The 18,811-nt window shown below is 31.5% G+C and overlaps 2 protein-coding genes across 4 annotated transcripts; one reads left to right on the plus strand and one right to left on the minus strand.

Moving 5' to 3' along the window:
* Window positions 1–823: 823 nt before the first annotated feature.
* Window positions 824–3,437, plus strand: LOC128189633 (ran guanine nucleotide release factor-like). 2 transcript variants are annotated; one of them, XM_052861309.1, is made up of 5 exons: window positions 824–952; window positions 1,523–1,636; window positions 1,913–2,014; window positions 2,118–2,270; window positions 2,691–3,437. In XM_052861309.1, the coding sequence occupies exons 1-5, from the start codon at window positions 921–923 to the stop codon at window positions 2,806–2,808; spliced, it is 519 nt and encodes a 172-aa protein (XP_052717269.1). In that variant the 5' UTR covers window positions 824–920; the 3' UTR covers window positions 2,809–3,437. The 2 variants fall into 2 exon arrangements, with proteins under 2 accessions (XP_052717269.1, XP_052717268.1); XM_052861308.1 differs by having other exon boundaries at window positions 850–1,087.
* LOC128189632 (caspase-9-like) lies at window positions 3,434–8,646 on the minus strand. Of its 2 annotated transcripts, XM_052861306.1 has the most exons (10): window positions 8,509–8,646; window positions 7,622–7,807; window positions 6,652–6,782; window positions 6,027–6,313; window positions 5,844–5,932; window positions 5,556–5,738; window positions 4,946–5,162; window positions 4,688–4,813; window positions 4,493–4,599; window positions 3,434–4,384 (listed from the first exon to the last, which is right to left on the minus strand). In XM_052861306.1, exons 2-10 carry the CDS (start codon window positions 7,754–7,756, stop codon window positions 4,301–4,303), a joined length of 1,359 nt encoding a protein of 452 aa, XP_052717266.1. In that variant the 5' UTR covers window positions 7,757–7,807; window positions 8,509–8,646; the 3' UTR covers window positions 3,434–4,300. The 2 variants fall into 2 exon arrangements, with proteins under 2 accessions (XP_052717266.1, XP_052717267.1); XM_052861307.1 differs by lacking the exon at window positions 4,493–4,599 and having other exon boundaries at window positions 4,666–4,813.
* Window positions 8,647–18,811: the final 10,165 nt, after the last annotated feature.

Consider the following 18,811-nt stretch of genomic DNA (forward strand, 5'->3'; position numbering starts at 1 on the left):
ATAATCTTAACCAGCACAATAATAGAAAGGTCTTCCGTTGGAAACGGAAGACCTTAAAAATCTTTTTAAAGCGGGTTTGTCTACCTTATTAGACTTATCTATGACTCTAGACTTGTCTATCTTATCAGGTACCCTTTAAGCATAAATAAACAGTTCCTAACGAATAACACATTCATTTTAGGTCTTAAACTGGAATTTTCACTTCAACATTCAAAATGTAAACAAACGCTTTGTTTACATAGCGAAGAATTGTAAGCTCTGTAACTCGCTTATAACTCAACAAATGATACTCAAATTTTCGTTGCCTATTGAAAATGCCTTACTAAAGCATTGTAAACATCAAAATCGAAAAAATAATTTTTGACCAAAATCGTGACCTTGCCCCTTTTGAATACATTAACTCGTGTTTACCACTTTTAAAAGACACGAGATAGTGGAGTTCTTGATTTGTCTGATGCTATCCATATAGAATGTTTGAAATTTTGGTTCAATCCGGAATAATCAGAGAATCAGAAAACAAAACACACTTTGTCCATCTGGTCGTCCATCTTTTTTCGGCATAGCAACCCAGATGTATTTGGTTGTTGCGATATAAAAAATGATGCCATTTTGTATGGAGGGTAATCGCGTTCAAAAATCCAGACATGTAAACTTGTAAATCCGAATATGCAATCGTGTTGATGTGTGAGCATGAATATGTGTAATTCTGATCGTGTAACCTATAAAACTCGGGCATAAACACGTGTAAGATTTGACTCAGTTCCTTCGCATGATGCACATTTTGCAACTTTACTGGCGTGCCAGTATTGTTTACATTAGTTAATTAAACCTTCAACTTCAAACGCGCTCTGAAGCGTTCAATGGACATTGATCACGAAGTGAAACAGAAAGTAGAAATGGTTACGCATGTGTTGTGAAACATGCCTCAATATTATTTATTAATATTTATTATGTAAGTAGCAGTTGCTACAGTATATTTATATATATTGTATATTGAATATAGTTTTGTTAAAATGTCTTTGAAAGCCAACGATCTATTTGGGGGTGCGCTTAGTGTTCTACTTCCAAGCAACGCCAAGGATATTAGGTACTGTACAATAACGTATATCTACTTTAGTCGGTGAATAAGGTAGTATATTTAAACAAGTTAATGTTATTTCATGTCAATTAAACTAGATAATTACAGAATGATATTTGTCATATGAAGATTTTTAACCGCGACGAGCCCCTGTGATTTACTTTGCCTGAATATTGGGGCTTGAAGACCCTTCTTGTCATCACACTATGATCACAGGCACCTGAATTTTTATCAATCAGTCGCTTAGTCAAATAGAAAAAAATTTACTCCTACTTTATATCAATCAGTCGCTTAATAAGTCAAAAATAAAACTTCTACCCCTACTATATATAAATTTAGATATAGTAGGGGTAGAACATTTTATATTTGATTTATTAAGCGACTGATTGATAAAAATTCAAGTGCCTGTGTTGTTATCATGCGGTACATTGTGCTGTTTAACAGTGATCTACGACAGATTCCTGATAACCAAGAAGTGTTTGCACACCCAGTTACTGACCAAAGCATCATCATTGAAATCCTGGAATATGTGGATAAAGATGACGACGAGGCCATTAGGTTAGTACAAGGAGAGGAACTTGTAAGTTGTGTTACATATTTATATAAAGCTTATTTGATATAACTATTTTTGTATGTGAATCTAACTATACATTAACCACATTTATAATATTATGATTAATGATTTAAAACTTGCATACTAAAATTTGTATTGCATAGATAATATTTGTAATGATAATTTTAAAATGATGAACTGTAAAAGAAATTATTTAAAGGTAAAGCAATTCTACCAACGTTGGTAAAAATTTAGAGGTGAGAGGATTGACTCTGTTGTAGAACACACTTCAGTGACCTGGCTTCGGACAATGATGTCCAGAGTGGAGATGCCATCATTGCACAGACTGAAAAGATCCCAGACACTGATCTGAAAATGACCCAGTAGGTCTTTACAAAGTTTTTAGAAGAAAGTCCATTATATGACGTTTTTAAAGTTTTAAACAATGTCTATGGTCAGGTATAAAGAGTCCCTTTATATATCCAGGTGTGACAATGCATACTATATTCTTGGACAGCAAAATGTCTCCAAGTTTAACGAGGCAGCCAAGAACACAGTGGACATGCATATTGGTCTGTTTCGTATTTCCAAATTTACCACGGACATTTTGGTGACCTTCAATAATCCTTCAAACATCAAGTAAGTCATGTATTAGGTGATAACCATTTATCATTTTAAAGGTAGACACAATTGTACAGTGGGGCTTCAATTTCTGCTCGATTTTTTTTTTAATTTGGAAAAGAATTCTTGAATGGTGTTTCATTGATCTAAATAAACAAGATCATATTACACTTATTTTTTGACTGATACATTTCGAAGATTTAAAATGATGTTTAATATGTGACAATTTAATAAATACAGTACTTCATAAATTTAATAATTTATACACGTTAATACTGCTCCAATGATAACAAAGCAGGAAATAAAAAAGTGATATAATACGTGTGTATCTTCTTGTTCTACCGTTGAACAAAATGATAATTCATCATTATTTAAGAGTTTATGTAAACAGTCCTAAATAAGAGTTCCAAGTTGTCATGTGACTTGTCTATCCTTTAGCCCAGAGAGCAGTAGCCACAAGCCGGTCCCTGTCAGTGCCGACCCTTGGACCCTCCAGGATTTCAGACAGATTCTGACCTCTCTTGCTATCGTAGATGAGGGAATATTCGGCCAGTGAAAGTCTCCATACTTGAACTCCATGAGACATTTGATACTTACTGTTGTGTTGTCAGGTATATGAGGTGGATGATCAGTTGTGAGTGAGAGCTCACTTGTACAGAGAAACAACAAATTGATTGTGTAACACCTTGAATGACAAAACCCATTCAATCGATATGGGTCACTTGAAGGGTTTTTCTAATGTCTTAATCATTAATTATGCAAACAAGATACTTTTTTGAATTTTGGATGCATGGAAATTTACTTTCAAAGGGTCCAGTATTTCAGATGTTTTGTTCATCGTGTGTACATACAAAACATGATTCTGGGAGGTGTTATGAGAACTCAGTTTTGTCCACCCAAACATGTAGCATGTTAAGGAAAAGTATAGCAGGTTTATAAACATCTATAAGAATGGAAGGTGCTTTCTATTATTTGGTGTCATTTACACTAGGGGTACTGAGGGGTACTGGGACTATGCTTGACCTCTAGTGAACTCATCCAGCTTGATGTTGATTGGTCATTAATGAGGATATTGTACGTGAAGTATATATTGTAAAGTTAATTGTACTAAAGTCTTTGCCTTGTAATGACATTCGGTTATTGTTATAAAGACAATACATTAAATAAAAAAATATCAAACCATTACTGAAAGATATTTTATAGGCTATAGTTATGTATGAAATAGACAACTTTTTATCTGATTAATTTTACTGTTGGTTATGTGTTTCATGTTATAAGTTCTGTCCAGAATGTGAATGTGAATGGATATGTACACCTTAATAATAAATATTTGACATGAGATATATTGCTTTAAACAAGTGGAATTGACCATTAGCTCAAAGTAAACAGTTCGATTCCCATGGTTTTTTTAAAATATGGTTTTTGACGATGGTGTAAAATGAAACATCTTTGTCACTACCCCCCCCCCCCTAAAAAAAAATTCTAATTTTTTATGAATTATATTACTTAGAAAACGGAACTACCTAATGTTAAAAAATTGAAGAAAGTACAATGAACAAAATAATAACAATACTGCAAACATTTTTTAAACTAGTAGTCTGCAGTGGTTTGGCAGGCAAGTGGCTGAACAATTCAGCCATAATGGCAGTGTTTACTGTCAATTGTGAGCGATATACTGTACATGCAATTAATGTTCTGAAATGTGAGGTACTATTTAATATGATCGTGAGTGCTATTGCACTTGGATATTAATTAACATTTTTAATAAAATATGTTAAAAAACATTTCCTTTTGTGTAAATACTGTGCTTGTAAATTTAAAAAAAACATTGCTAGTATTATTATTGGATTATTCAGAAAAACACGTACAGAGTCAAATCATTATCCAAAACACATACAAAATTTGAAGAATTCTATAGTTCTTCACCAGAATTTCACCACACTAAACAAATTGTACTTGTCAAAAGTTATTCACATTGCAGTAGCCCCGGGTTTATTTTTGTGGTATTTTGAAAACATGATATCGAAAAAATCTAGGTTTGTAGGTTTTCAGGGATTAAAAAATAACTTCTTGGTAAATGAACTTGTATACTCCACTATCTCTGGCTCGCTGACCGCATTAAGGTGATTTATCTGTAAAACAGAAGAGTAGTATGTTTGTTTTTGTGCAGTGCTCTGGAAAAATCATGGTACTGTGTATTTTATTTTTTGGCATTCCCTAATATTTGATACTAATTGTACCTTTTTAACGATTTCTCCGAAATCTTCTTCGCATACCAAGTTTCTCATGAGATACACCAAAGATTGAATAAATCTTGAACCAAAAACTCCATTATAACTAACTTCGACTGAAAATAAACAGAGAATATTATGTAAGTGTATGGGGGAAAGAATGATAAAACACTGAAATTTACCTTTTGAAATATAATGAGTTACCGTCTTTTGTTGCCTTGACAACAAACATGTCTGCCCTCAAGTCGCCAGAATCCTCTAAAGTAAGCGAAGACGAAGATGTTGGTGTTTTGGATTTCTTTTGGAACTCGGCGGTGCCTGATTTAGGCGCTTTCAAAAAAAAAATATAAAGATCTAGCTATGGTTCGTAGAAATGAAGCAGAAACCTTGCATGCGATCTACTGAGCACCACAAGAGCAGCATGGAAAATGAAATTGCAAATCGTAAAACCTGACAACCTACCATCGCTGCATGTTTGAAAAATAAAAACCTTCGGTTTCCCTCGAAGATAGCTACAATGCTCACTATCAAACATGGAAATGATTGTGTCAGTGTCTATTTTATAACCATCAACGCCAAACAGACGTTCTCCGTCACCACGTGACATGATCACCATGACAAAGCATTCCAGAGAGGCATGGTCACGTGTTCTCTCTCCCTCAAGCACACTGGAGAGGTTCTAATAAGAAAAATAAGAAAACTACTGCACTCTCTTATTGCATTAAACTATTTACTGTTACAAAAAGTAACTCATGCAAATTTTCTAAACCGCTGAAGAATTGAAGCACTGATGATCATGCCAACGGATGTTTATGAACTGTTCAACGTTAATATCCAATTAAACAAGATGCACATGCAATTTAAAATGTAGCGTCTTGTGATCCAATTTTTATTAGCGAGAGAGAAATTTTCATCGTCGTCGCAAACATACTCGCCGCAAACCAGTCCATACATGTATCTGATAGTTAAAAAAACCCAATTCCATCTTAATCCCAAAAAGTAACGTCAGTCAGTTTTTCTTTGTTTAAATTGCGAAATAAAGTTGTCACAAATAAAAGTTGGTTTATTGTACCTTTAGCGTTAGGTTGCTGTGTTGTTTTGTCTGGAAGTGTAACTGTTTGAAGAGAACGTCCAAACTTGTGGCGTCTTGCTGGGACCGTGCCATTCTTTCTTTGTCCACCTCATCACCAAACAGGAAGTTATTGATAATAACTAGTCTACCTCGGGTTGCTTCTTTCATTCGGTAGACAGCAAGCTTTTTTTTTTGAAAAGGGGAATTTGAAAATTGACATATATGTAGCTATTAATATTACAAACTAGAAAATGAAATATACAGCGTATATATACAGTGTGCGCGTACCTCGTCCTCTTTAGAATCACCCTGTGGACGTTGAGAAAGGCGGATTTGGAAATCCATAGACTGTGCATGGTCCTGCTCAGACGGCCAATCTATCATAATGAACACCAGAATTAAAAGAAATACCATTTATATTGAAGAAAACTACTGGAAAACTGCGGCACACAAAAAAAGAAGCATGCGAACCATATGGAAAGACAAAATCCTCTTCCGTAGTTCTTAACTTCCGAAAATCTTTCTCTTTTAAGGATTTGTGGTGTTCCGGATGAAGTTCCATACTTGGCACCACGAGGTCATCATCAAAGGACTCTACAGGTTTCCTGTGCGCCTGGAATTCTCCGATAGACTCCATCGGTTCTCGCTTTGCCCCTGTCATCCAGTTGTGCAGAGGCGTCTTAGGTAACCCAACATACTGCCGAGGTTCTATTGCTGCTTTTGGAGGATATGGAGTTGTGTTTAGTCGACCCCCAGGGCTGAAAAATTATTTTTTTTCTTCAAAATATATAAAAATAACTGCAAAGACACCGACTTAATAAATAACCTTTTGACAATGAAAATTCAGAAACCTGTTTGAAGGGATATGCTTGCAAGCATCGATGCAAATAAACACAATTATATGCTCTTAGCAGTATTTCAGAATTGTTTAGAATGGTCAATATTATTATCCTGTACATGTATAATGGTTTGAGCGGAAAGTGACTAATTTTAGTTAGAGCAATTAGAAGTAGAATTGAAACAACTGTTAAGCATTTTTTAAAAGTATTTTTGTAATTGCAGATCTTATTTAGTATTCTCCTTATTTAGTAGTTACTAGAGAATACTGGCGAGGTTGTACTGGTAAGTTTCTTCCAAAACGTCATAAAACGCCCCATAAGCTTTCTGGCCTCGCTTTGGAATCATATCCATCAGTGTACGAATTTGATTTTCTCTTGTGGTCTCGGACTACAAATATACATTTTTGTAAAGCTTGTTAAGAAACGGTAATACATCTTTTAAGTTTGTAGATTTAATTGAATATTAGCCAAGGAACAAGATATGTATAAAGCAACAAGTATTTGAGAGCAGCTAGGTTGGGAAATAAGATCTGATATACATACATGTAGTACTAAAATGACTTTGAATTTGTAATGAACGTTGTAAACAACAAAGATAATAAGATATTTTCTTCCCGTAATGGTAAAAACAAATTAAATTTTTAATAATAGAGGAGCAATTTTTGCACGAAAAACCACAACCGAATCGGTAGTGTTTTGAGACAAAATATATAGATACTTCATTTGCTGATATCTAATAGAGTGTAGGTATAGGTGTATCAATTTAATCAAAGTCGAGATTAAAAAATGTCAGACATTATCTAATTCGAAGGCCACTCTTTTTCAGTTAACGTTTTGTTTTGCACACATGTTTAAAAATTTTATCTAACATATTATGAATTGGGGCAGGTGTTGAGCAATTCTTTGTCATCAAATAGTTCTACAAAATACTGTTAGTAAAAAAGAGCAAGTACTTCTGAGCCCTTTTAAATACTCGTACATTTCTCGTACATCAATAGATTTATTAAGTTTATTTCCTTTACAATTTTTATCACGTATTTTTATTATAATACACTTTTGTTTGCTATAAAATTTAAAAATCTAAGTGTCAATTTGCAGTTTTTTTTTCAAACAATAACTCCCTTAAGATGTAGTGAAACAATTCAATCAGACGACATTTAAAATCTTGCTCTAATTCTATATACATGTAATAATCCTCATATAAGATTGAATCATCCAGATAGATACCAATATTTCGTTCTTCATCCCCTCGCTGAGCACCTCCCTCTGGTACAAGCGATCACACACCGTGACAACATCCACGAGGTCCCGGATGAACAGACTTCTACTCCGCCTCAGTATGGAGCGCTCTCTGTCGTCCATCCTAACCACGCCACCTAGCGACCAAACCTGTCAGTCCTCTCCAGGGAGTCTCTGCAAATATGTTTTTTAACCAAATGAAATTTAACTTCTTCATTCATACTTTTCCAGCTTCGTATTATTTGGATGATTTTTGAATAATTTACTATGACTTGTATCTTTTTGGTTAATTTGTTTTGGAAATGTAATATTTAGTAAGAGTTACAATTGAATAAGATGCAAGAGTGCAAGAGAAAAGATGTTGAGGTTTCTAAAATTTCGTATATAATTCCATGCAAAAAGGAGTGTAACTAAGTGGATATTATGTACCATACTCAAAAGAAACAGTAGGACAGTTAAACTTATGATAAATCAAGGTTTACAAGAATACAAATTTTCATTACACAAATGTGTTATAGAATATATTTTGTGTTGAAATGTCCAGAATATTTATAATTAACAAATATTATATGTTATTTTTAATTAAAACCTTCTTCATTCTAAAAAAACCCCTAGTAGTCCAGGAAAGCAATTACTATGTGGACGTACACTGTATAATAAAATCAGACACCAACAAATCATATATGCAGCTGATATATGGAATATGCATTGCATTGATAAGGTGATGGGTATTTTATGTTTAGTAAACTATAGAAAAGTTTATGCAACAATATTTCTGTGATTAAATCTGAGCAACTGTACAAGAGGGGAAGATTTTGTAAGTTATTGAAATTTTAGTTGCAGACACCTATATTACTACATCAAATAATACTTACCAAACGTACATACTACCTTCGTGACGAATTAGTATACAAGATAGGGTTTCTGCATGAAAAGCACAATTTAAAATATCGCGCGGAAATATTCGGTAAATCCCCTGCATTTTCCATGTAAACACGGACTCGATTGTTTATATTTTTGTCATACATTAATGGCATTTCGATAGATTAAAACAACAGAAAACGTTTGTTTGTTCATTCTATAGATATGAAATATGAATTTAAGCAGAAAGAAGAATATAAGTTTGAATCTGTGCTTTTTTGTCAACGTGCTGGACGAGTGACGCAACTTGTCAGAAATTTTAGGGGAATCACCGAATATTTCCGCTATTTATATATGATTCTATACAGTGTGTTTCTGTGGAAATCGTTGCACCAACTCGATATCCATGCTTATTTTGATTTTTGTTTGGTAAATTTGTTGCTGCTTTTAACTTGGATTTTAATCAAGAAATTATACTGCATTTCTCAGAAAATGTCAAAAACCATTTTCAAATACTGAGTACTTCGAATAATTCTTTTTCATTATGTCTCAATCGCATATTGATAAATGAATCGTTTATTTTATTGTACGTATAAGATTAGCCATTTTTTCAGCGATAATCACCTGCAACGAAGTTAATTAGTAGAAAAAAAACCCATGAGGCGTCCGTAAGTCCAAAGATCGACTGTAGACGGCGGCTAGTATCTAGACAGCGCCGTCTTGATAAGTATATTAACCTTATTGTTTACTAGTGTTTCTACTGTATCACAATCAATGCCCTCCCTTTTGTTTTAATAACTGATATATGTTAGAAGTAGAATTTGTTGAAAAATTCAAGAAGACCTAGTTTTTTAGTAAATGGTGTATCCGTTCTTTTCAACGAATTGATTAAAATTGCATTTTTGGCATTTTGAATGGAAATATATTTATTTTGATTTTTAATTTTTTATCTTTTTTTTTAATAAGAATAAGATATGTATCAATTTACCTATAATTTGAATTATAAATCATTTCTAATACGTTATATAAGGTTTGTTGTATTTGTAAATCCCAGAGATAAAAGTTGTATTATATCATGATATATTACAACTTTTATACAACTTTAATACTTCTTGCGGTTTTTCATTTTTGTTTTCAATTCTACAATACATTTTGTACTTATATACTATTAAATGCAGTCAAAGAAATGACACTGTTGAGAAATAGTTTCCTCATTCTTTTCAAAGTAAAAGCCTATTGTAGCCGTTTTCCACGATACATCAAAATATAAACATTTTTGAAAAGTGTCCCATATTAGACTTATATATTTACATCGTATATTGAGATACTCATTGTCTTACTTTCATCTTCACTAAAAAGCCCCCAAAACACGCATATCATTTTTAAAAATTCTCCATCCTCTCTTCATTTTCTCTGTTATATGATAGAGTGCTTAACAGTTTATGATGAAAGTCAGATATTTTTAAAACACAGTTCATAATACCAGTTTTCAACCATTTTTTAAACATAATAATTTTATTACACTATAGCGGTTCCTTTGATAATGTGTTTAGACTCATGTCTGTTTTAATTTTCTTGCACTCGTAAAAAAAGACAAATGTTTATGTATTGATAATCATTTTTTGCAACATTAATTTTATAGAAATGCTCAAAATCTAAATGTTTTTCTTTACATAGACTGTCTACAAAGATAGCCAAGGAACTGCTTTTTTTCTGGAAATGTGATTTATCCAGGGCTCTTTCATTGATTTTAGTTTCATAATTATACCCACGTCTACATCTTGGATTCTGCCTATCTGAGTAGTTCTTTGAATTAATTCTATCTCTTTTATTCCCAATAAAATTATACAAAAGACTGTATTTTTTCAATATATCTTTACCAGGGACGTTTAAAATTGACCCGGTGTATAAGAATTTTGGTATTGCCAAGCTATTTATTATATAAACTTTACCAAATACTGTTAATTTTATTGTAACACATTCGTTTATTTTGACCTATACAGATTCCAAGAGTTTTTATACACGTCTTGTTTACTCTTACATTTTCTATTTCACGTATAACATTTTTCCAGGGACCTCTAAAGATACATTCTGTTTTAGACATGTTTTATTTCATACCTGATACTTCACTTAAACTTTGTACATGTGTTATCTTTAAGGAGGTTTTCAACGAAGCTTCGTCTTTTAAAGGGAGAATACAGTTATCTACATGTTGTATTATTTAAATACTCTGAGGCATTCTAGGTTTTTGAAAGCCTTTTATCTTTGGATTAGATCTTATGAGGAATGCTTGGATTTCGACAAATAATATTGCGAATAATGGACACCCCTTCTTATATCTCTTTATGCTTTAGATATCTACACATTTTTTTATATTCTGAATATAGGTTTGTTATATAAAATGTTAATCCGTTTTAAAAAAATTCTCCGAAATTGAATTTTTGAGAACTTTCAACATAAAAATCCACTCCACTGAATCAAAAGCTTTTTAAAAGTCAAGGATCAACAAAATTTATTCTAAATCATTTTCATCAAATATGTCAACAAATAATCTTGCGTTCAAAGCTATATTTCGTCCTTTAAAATAATGTGATTGATTGATATGTATTTCTTTATCAAGAATATTTTGTAGTCTGATAGCAAAACTAAAGCAAGAGTTTTGTAATCAGTGTTTGTAAGGCTAGTACATTGTAGGTCTATAATTGTTTAAATTTTTGGAGATCTCCTTTTAGATTAAAGAGTTATTAGAGAAAGTCTCTGCAAATATGCCATAATTTTCTTTTCATTAATTTCTTGAATAGTACAATAATAATTTTCTTTTAAGCTATTCCAAAACGTTTGTTAAAATTCTGACGGTAATCCATCAAGTCCCGGATATTTTTTTCCGTACTTAGTATTGCTTCTGTACATTCCGAAATCGTTGAAAATTTGTCTTATTCTTTATTGTCATATTGTTTTGTCAATGTCGTTGAGTTTACACTCTAAATTTAGATCATCGAGATATTTGTTTACTGTGCTGTTATATGTGTTGCATGATTTATATAATTTTTCACTAATCTCTCAAACAGATTGTAAAATTTGGTCTTCATAAGATATGTAATCCTCTGTTTTTTAAAAATGTAATCACGTTTGTTAATTGTCTTTTCTTTTCTAATCTTAGAAAGTATGCGGTATTTATCTCCATATTCTATCCAGTTTGCTCTCGAACTTATTTTGAATTTTTGTTTATTAACTCTGATAATCCAGTTTCTAATTCTCCTTTCCTGTTCATATTTTCATTAGGCAAGTTTTTTTTTGTTATATTCATTTCTATTTATGCAAACAGTTTTTATCCTTCCTTTCAAAATATGCCATGAATCAATAAATTTTTCTTTATTGAAAGCAAAGTGTTAAAGGAATATGTTCATTTCACTATTGATTTTTTTTCAAGCAATGCAGCATTAAATTTCAAATATCCGATTTTTAGAATTAACACCTCTCAAAATGACACAATACTTATATCATGCTTAGTTTACGTCAAAAATGTTTTCAAACTATTATCTGTTACATTAATAGTCCAAAGGCGGTCATTGTCTAATAAATATAATATTTGACAAGCTTAATAGTCTATACTTATAAATTAAGACATTTCGTCAATAAACTACGAAACGCCTGCACCAGAGCAACTGCTTATACCTTTGGTATTTTAACATTGCAATATGTTGTCCGTCTGCTATAATTAAATTTTACCTGATAAATAATTTTTGAGAAATAATTAAAGAAAACTACTTTCATTTTCGATAAACCAGCCTAAAATAGCAAAAATGAGGGTAAGGTGGTGGACACGCTTTGGCGGATCCAAGTCAGTAGGAGTTTGCATCAAAATATATGCTTGCAATGAAATGATATTGCACGATTACGTAAAAAGTGAATATATTTACTGAGAACTTATCTAGGACATACCCTGACTAAGAGCGCAAATAATGGCTTTATAGCAGCGATATATAATAGTTCCTACAAATAGACATTAGTATGAACATATAAATATTAGCATTGAATGCTTATTTTAGGATGTCGTCGGTCCTTTGATACACCAAGCGGTGCAAACGAATTATCATATATTATTAGCTAACGCGCGGTATTCAATTTTTCTTCACCGCTTGGTGTGTCATAGGACCGATGACATCCAAAATTAAGCATTCAATGCTTAAATAAAGTACTTATAAATATGGGAAGTTGAGTGGGGGAGGGGATTTTTTTTTTTCAAAACAGTATTTTATCTGAAATTCTTATTTAGAACAGTGACAAAAATTTTATTAAAATTTGACCTTAAGAGCAAAATTTAGATATACAACGCACTAAATACCGACTCACTGGTTTGATATTAAACAAAAAAGTTTAAGGCCACGTACATGTATGTAACCGAGCAGAAAGGAGGCAGATGGTGGTGTCAGTCAATTTATTAAATATATAAATAGAGGCATTGACCTATAAACAAAGAAATAATACATTAGACTTAAAATAGAGTATTACATGTACATTTCATATGTTTTGTTTCTGAAATCTTTGACAATAAGCAACCGTTACTCCAATATTCATTTATAATATAAAAACATGTTTTGTAACAATTTTACATTTGAACTTACAAACAAGTTTTAGAAATTACTATGACAAATTTAACTGCAAAAATACGATAAAGTATAATCTTTGCAATTAAAATAAAATGCCCTAATCACTAACATGGTAGTAAAGAAATATATAAGTAAATATAATATTAACATACCAAAAGATGCAGCAGATACACGCTGGATTGACCGACGATGTTAAAAATGAAAAACTGCCTAATTTAACTTAGTTTAAACGGTTACTTATATCAAATAGAAAAATGAAATTTAAATAAACGCCAGTAACACTGCGCAACTGCAGGATTGAGTTGGCTGTGTAAAGTCTTTCGTTTTTCATTATCCAATAAATTTCATTTTCATAGCAAATTAGACAAAAGCAGGTCGATATTTGACAGCTTGTTTTGATGAGCAAACTATAGATAGTAGTGACATCCCACCGAAAGTCCAAGATCTTGTTACAACGCCCATATCTACGCAGTTCATAACCCGCGTTAAATAGAAACAGCCAAATCGTCTCCTATGTCTGAGTCTGAGTATGTTGAGTCTGACATTATCATCATGATTATTTCGTGCAGTTCGTGATTTTTCTAAGGTCGCTGTTGGTTTTACGAAAGACGAATAGGGCCACATAAAAATATTTTTATCTCGTAAATACGAAAAAAGATCTCGTTATTACGAGTTAATTATCTCGTTATAACAAGAAAAGATCTCGTTATTATGAGTTAATTATCTCGTAATTACGAGAAAAGATCTCGTTATTACGAGATAATTATCTCGTTATTACGAGAAAAGATCTATTTAAAATGGTGCATTTCATTGTTCTATTCCCTTTATGTAAAGAGTATGAACTAATGCAATGTTTATTATTATACACATCCTTAGCATCGTTTTAAAGCGTGCACATAATTTGATATAAAATCGGACAAAGCAGTTTTAAAGAAACTACGAGAAAAGATCAAAATTAAATCAACGTTTCTAGAAAGAAAAAGATAGACTGAAAGGATAATCCCGTCGACAAGGAGGTCTTTTCAGAAACGCTTCATTTCATATAATTTTTTTCTCGTAATAACAAGATCTTTTCTCGTTATTACGAGATAATTAACTCGTAATAACGAGATCTTTCTCGCAATAACGAGATAAATAACTCGTTATAACGAAATCTTTTCTCGTTATTATGAGTTTTAAAGAAATAGGGCCACATAAAAAAATATTTGTGAAGTTCTTATAATATTAACATGTAGTAGTGATTTTTTTTTATAGAAGTGCAATTATCTGTTACACATATCACTATAAGAACTTGTTTTAGTTAGTGTATCAACAAAACTAAATTAATTTTGTTACTAAATAGACGTCTGTCAGGTGAGGGGAATTTAATCGTTTTTGGCTTTATGGCATAAGAAGATACCAACCTCTTTCTGATTATTTTACTGTACAACTTTATTGGTAGTAATTGTTGTTTTGCAATATTGGTTGGGGAACCAACCGATTCACTTAAATGTATTTTTGATATTCAGATAATTTTACAATCTTTTCGTACATGTATATGAGTTTATTCTTGACTTTACGTCATTAAAGCTAAAAAAATATATAATGGCTGTTGGGGTTAAACCGTTTCTTGAATTCATTTAGAAAAAATTGAGACCATAGGAATTTTTAATTTTTTAAATGTGTCAAAGTCACAGAACATACAAACACTAAACCTGTATCAAGTTACAGAATTTGTAAAGACTTGTGTTCAATAATAGTTTATCACCATCCTATGAACACATACCGGATGTGGGTGGGATGTATCGGATTCGAGAATACAACATGTGGTACAGCTGATCGAAGTCATTTATTCATATAATTGACTGTAGATGGTTTTTTTTTTTTACTGAATAACGAAATGTTATCGCCTAATATCAATATTATACACTTTATGTCATAATACATTTTAAAAGGCATCAATATTTAGGCATTGTTTAGTGAATTACAAACTAACTTGTCTTTCAAAGAGAAAGATAAAAACCTGAATTACGTGTATGAAATAAATGAACTTTGCAAGCCACCTGTTTTCGATTATATTAAGTAACAGAGGGAAACATTTTACACATTTAGTATGTAAGAAAGGCTTGTCTAGCTTCCTCAACATTTTAACCATAACTTTAAATCCTTAAAGTTTTTTAATAGTGATGAATAACTTCAAGAAAATTATAGCAGGTCATATTAAGAGTTTTATTCAACTAAAATAGCAATTAAAAATGATTAATAATTAAAAATAATATGTAAGATTAATAACTCTTTGAAAATAAATGCGAACTGTGCAATATTGAGGATTAATAAAACTTGTCGTTTGGTATTTTTTTTCGTTCTTAATTCTACAACATATTAAATTGTCTTTAAAAAAAGAGTACAATTGCAAGATTTACCCTTTTAAGATGGTAGCAATATCTGCGAAACATTTTGGCATGTAAGAGTGTATTTTATACATTATCTAAAATAAAGCGATCTCTTTAAGGTTATTTCCAACCTGTCAAAATGCAAATAATTTTTAACGGTCAAAATTATATTGAATTACCATTGTTTCTCTTAGGAGATTTTAATTTTGATATGCTAGCTGATGGCAATAATGCATTTAAACAAATGCTGCAAAACTTTTCTTTGTCAAATGTTGTGAAACAACCAACAAGTTTTTCAACATCAAGAGGTACATTTATTGATCTTTTTATGACAAATGTTGTTGAACATATTGAATCTGTAAATGTCTTAACACCATTTTGTAGTACACATTGTCCAGTGGGTGCAGATTTACATTTAAGCAACATTCATACAAAAGATACGTAAGAAATTATGCAAATGCAAACTACATACAATTGCGCAAAGACTTATTAGATGTTGATTGGGATATGGAGGTATTTAATACTCATAATATCAATGATATTTATGACAATTTTACTAAAGTATATGACCATTATGTTGACAAAAATATTCCCAAAAAAGTAGTTACTATTCATAGGATACACTATAAGGCAAAATTAAAAAACAATGATTACCAGTGGGATAAATATCGGCAGCTAAGAAATGAAGTCATAAGCATGGTGCGCAAATTAAAACAAGCTTACAAAGAAAAAATTACCTCTCAAGTGTTAGATAAAACAATCCCTCCTGGAAAATGGTGGCGAATAGTTATTTTGCATCACTGACCAGGATGTAGAAGATCAACTAAGAAATATAAATCCATCTAAACCTCCAGGACCCGATGATATTTCTCCACATATACTTAAAAAAAATTATCCCTTCCATTATTAGACCCCTTACAAAGTTGTTCAATTTATCATTAAGTAATAAACAACTCCCTCATGTGTGGAATGTTTCCAATATCACACCAGTTTACAAAAATAAAGGTAACACTGAAGAGCCAGGAAACTATAGACCAATCGCGTTAACTAGTATTTTATGTAAAATTATGGAAAAAATCATTTTTAAATATCTCTACAACTACATGTTAGAGCATAATCTTTTATCTAAAAACCAATCAGGTTTTCAACCTAGAGATTCTACTGTGAATCAACTTTTGGAAATATATAATACTATTATTAGCAATCTAGACCAAGGAAAAGATGTTAGGTTTATATTTTGTGATATTTCAAAAGCATTTGACAAGGTCTGGCACAAGGGACTATTATATAAGCTAAAACAAAATGGTATCTATGGGAACATATTAGATTGGATTGAAAATTATCTTACTGACCGCGAACAAAAAGTATTGTTAGACGGATATTTCTCTACTGAACAAAGTATAAATGCTTTTGTTCCCCAGGGCTCTGTACTTGGTCCATTTCTTTTTTTTTTTGTATATATTAATGATATCACTCTTACTCTTGAAAATCAAATTCGGTTATTTGCAGATGATACTTCTCTTTTTGCAATTGTAGACTCTGATACAATAGGACCTGCAATATCTTTAACAAATGATCTAGAAAAAATTAAAAAATGGTCTACACAATGGCTGGTGGAGTTTAATCCTAACAAAACTGTAAATGTTAACTTCACTCGGTCAGATAAATCACATCCGGATATCTCCTTTGGTCATACAATAAACTATATAGACTGTAAGCAAAATCACTGTCACCTCGGACTAATTCTCCAATCAAATGCATGTTGGTCTGAACAAATTACAAACATTTTTGATAAAGCAAGTCAACGTTTAAATGTTCTTCGTACTCTTAAATACAAATAAAACAGGGAGTCTTTAACTAAAATTTACATTTCCTTTATTCGTCCTATTTTAGAATATGGTGATGCAGTATGGGATAATTGTACGCAAGAACAGAGCAATCTTTTAGAAAGTGTACAAATAGAGGCTGGGCGCATTATACAGGACTGAGGCGCACTTCCTCAAGACAAAACTTATAGAATGAATTAGGGTGGGAAACGTTAAGCGATAGAAGGAAAAAACACAAAGTTACACTCATGTATAAAAAACTGAATAATTATACACCCAAATATTTGTTTGATATGGTTGAACAGTGTCTCCCAGTCTCACACAATTATTCATTACGTAATAATAACTTGTTTCACATTCTAAATACCAGAACTGTTGCATATTATAATAGTTTTTTACCCTCAACAGTTAAATTATGGAACACTTTGCCGAACAGTTTAAAATCTGCATGTAAATCTTCGGAAAGTACGATACGTATATACTATTAGTATTATAAATATTTATACCTTGATCTCAGATGGAGAGAACTAATATAGGCTATTATTGCCTGCTGTTCAATCCAGATTCATTTATATACTTATATGTATATTTTTGAATAAAATATTTCTTAAACTAACGGTCAAAATTAAAAACTTTAAAATAACACAGACAACCGTGAAAACTTTTAAACATAAAACTAATTTATGTTTTCAAAAAATCTATCCAACATAAGAATTGCATTTTATGGGCAAAAACAAAACAAAGACATCTATAGAATCTTCAGTTAGATAGTAAATCTTTCCCACAAACACTGCTTTCAAATGAATATAAAAATGGGCCCTAATAGTGCTAATCTTGTATTTCGATAATTATTTTGCATTACGTGTAAATCAAGATATTTAATGAACTCCATTCAACTAGGTGTACATGTATAACTTTTAAAAAAGTTACAAAATCAACTACACGTTATCACCTGATTGTTATTAACGGAGACATTATCTGGATATCATTTCAGATTCCTTTGGACTCAATGCAACATAACCTTTGCTCATTTAACCTGTTTTTCTAGTTTACTGTTGTGGTGCTACCAGCCATATTTTCTGCATTTTTTCTTTTCTCTGACATGAGCTTTTTTTTCCATAGAAAGCTGCTATGTGACTAACTAATGCAATAAGACAATATTTAGTACTGGACAAATCTGTTGTAGCACCAAAATTGAAAATTTTTAATTACGTGAAGTATTTAAAAAACAAACCCTGATCTTTTTAATGGTTTTTTTGAAGAGTTTGTTTAAACGTTATGTAAGAATGTAAGTCAGTCAACAGTTTTTTCATATTGTCATAAACAGTTTAGAGCTCTTATAATTGATACAATCAAGAGGGAAAATATAAATAAATAAACCATAAAAAAATGCTAGTAAAGGCGGGGTCAGAATGTGTCAGTTACACGTGTTATCTGAGTAGACACAAAATAAAAAAAAAATAGATTTCATTGACATACCCGGCTTATAAAAAGGTGTAAACTGAAACA

This window comes from Crassostrea angulata, chromosome 6 (genome assembly GCF_025612915.1).
Source record: "Crassostrea angulata isolate pt1a10 chromosome 6, ASM2561291v2, whole genome shotgun sequence".
NCBI lineage: Eukaryota > Metazoa > Mollusca > Bivalvia > Ostreida > Ostreidae > Magallana > Magallana angulata.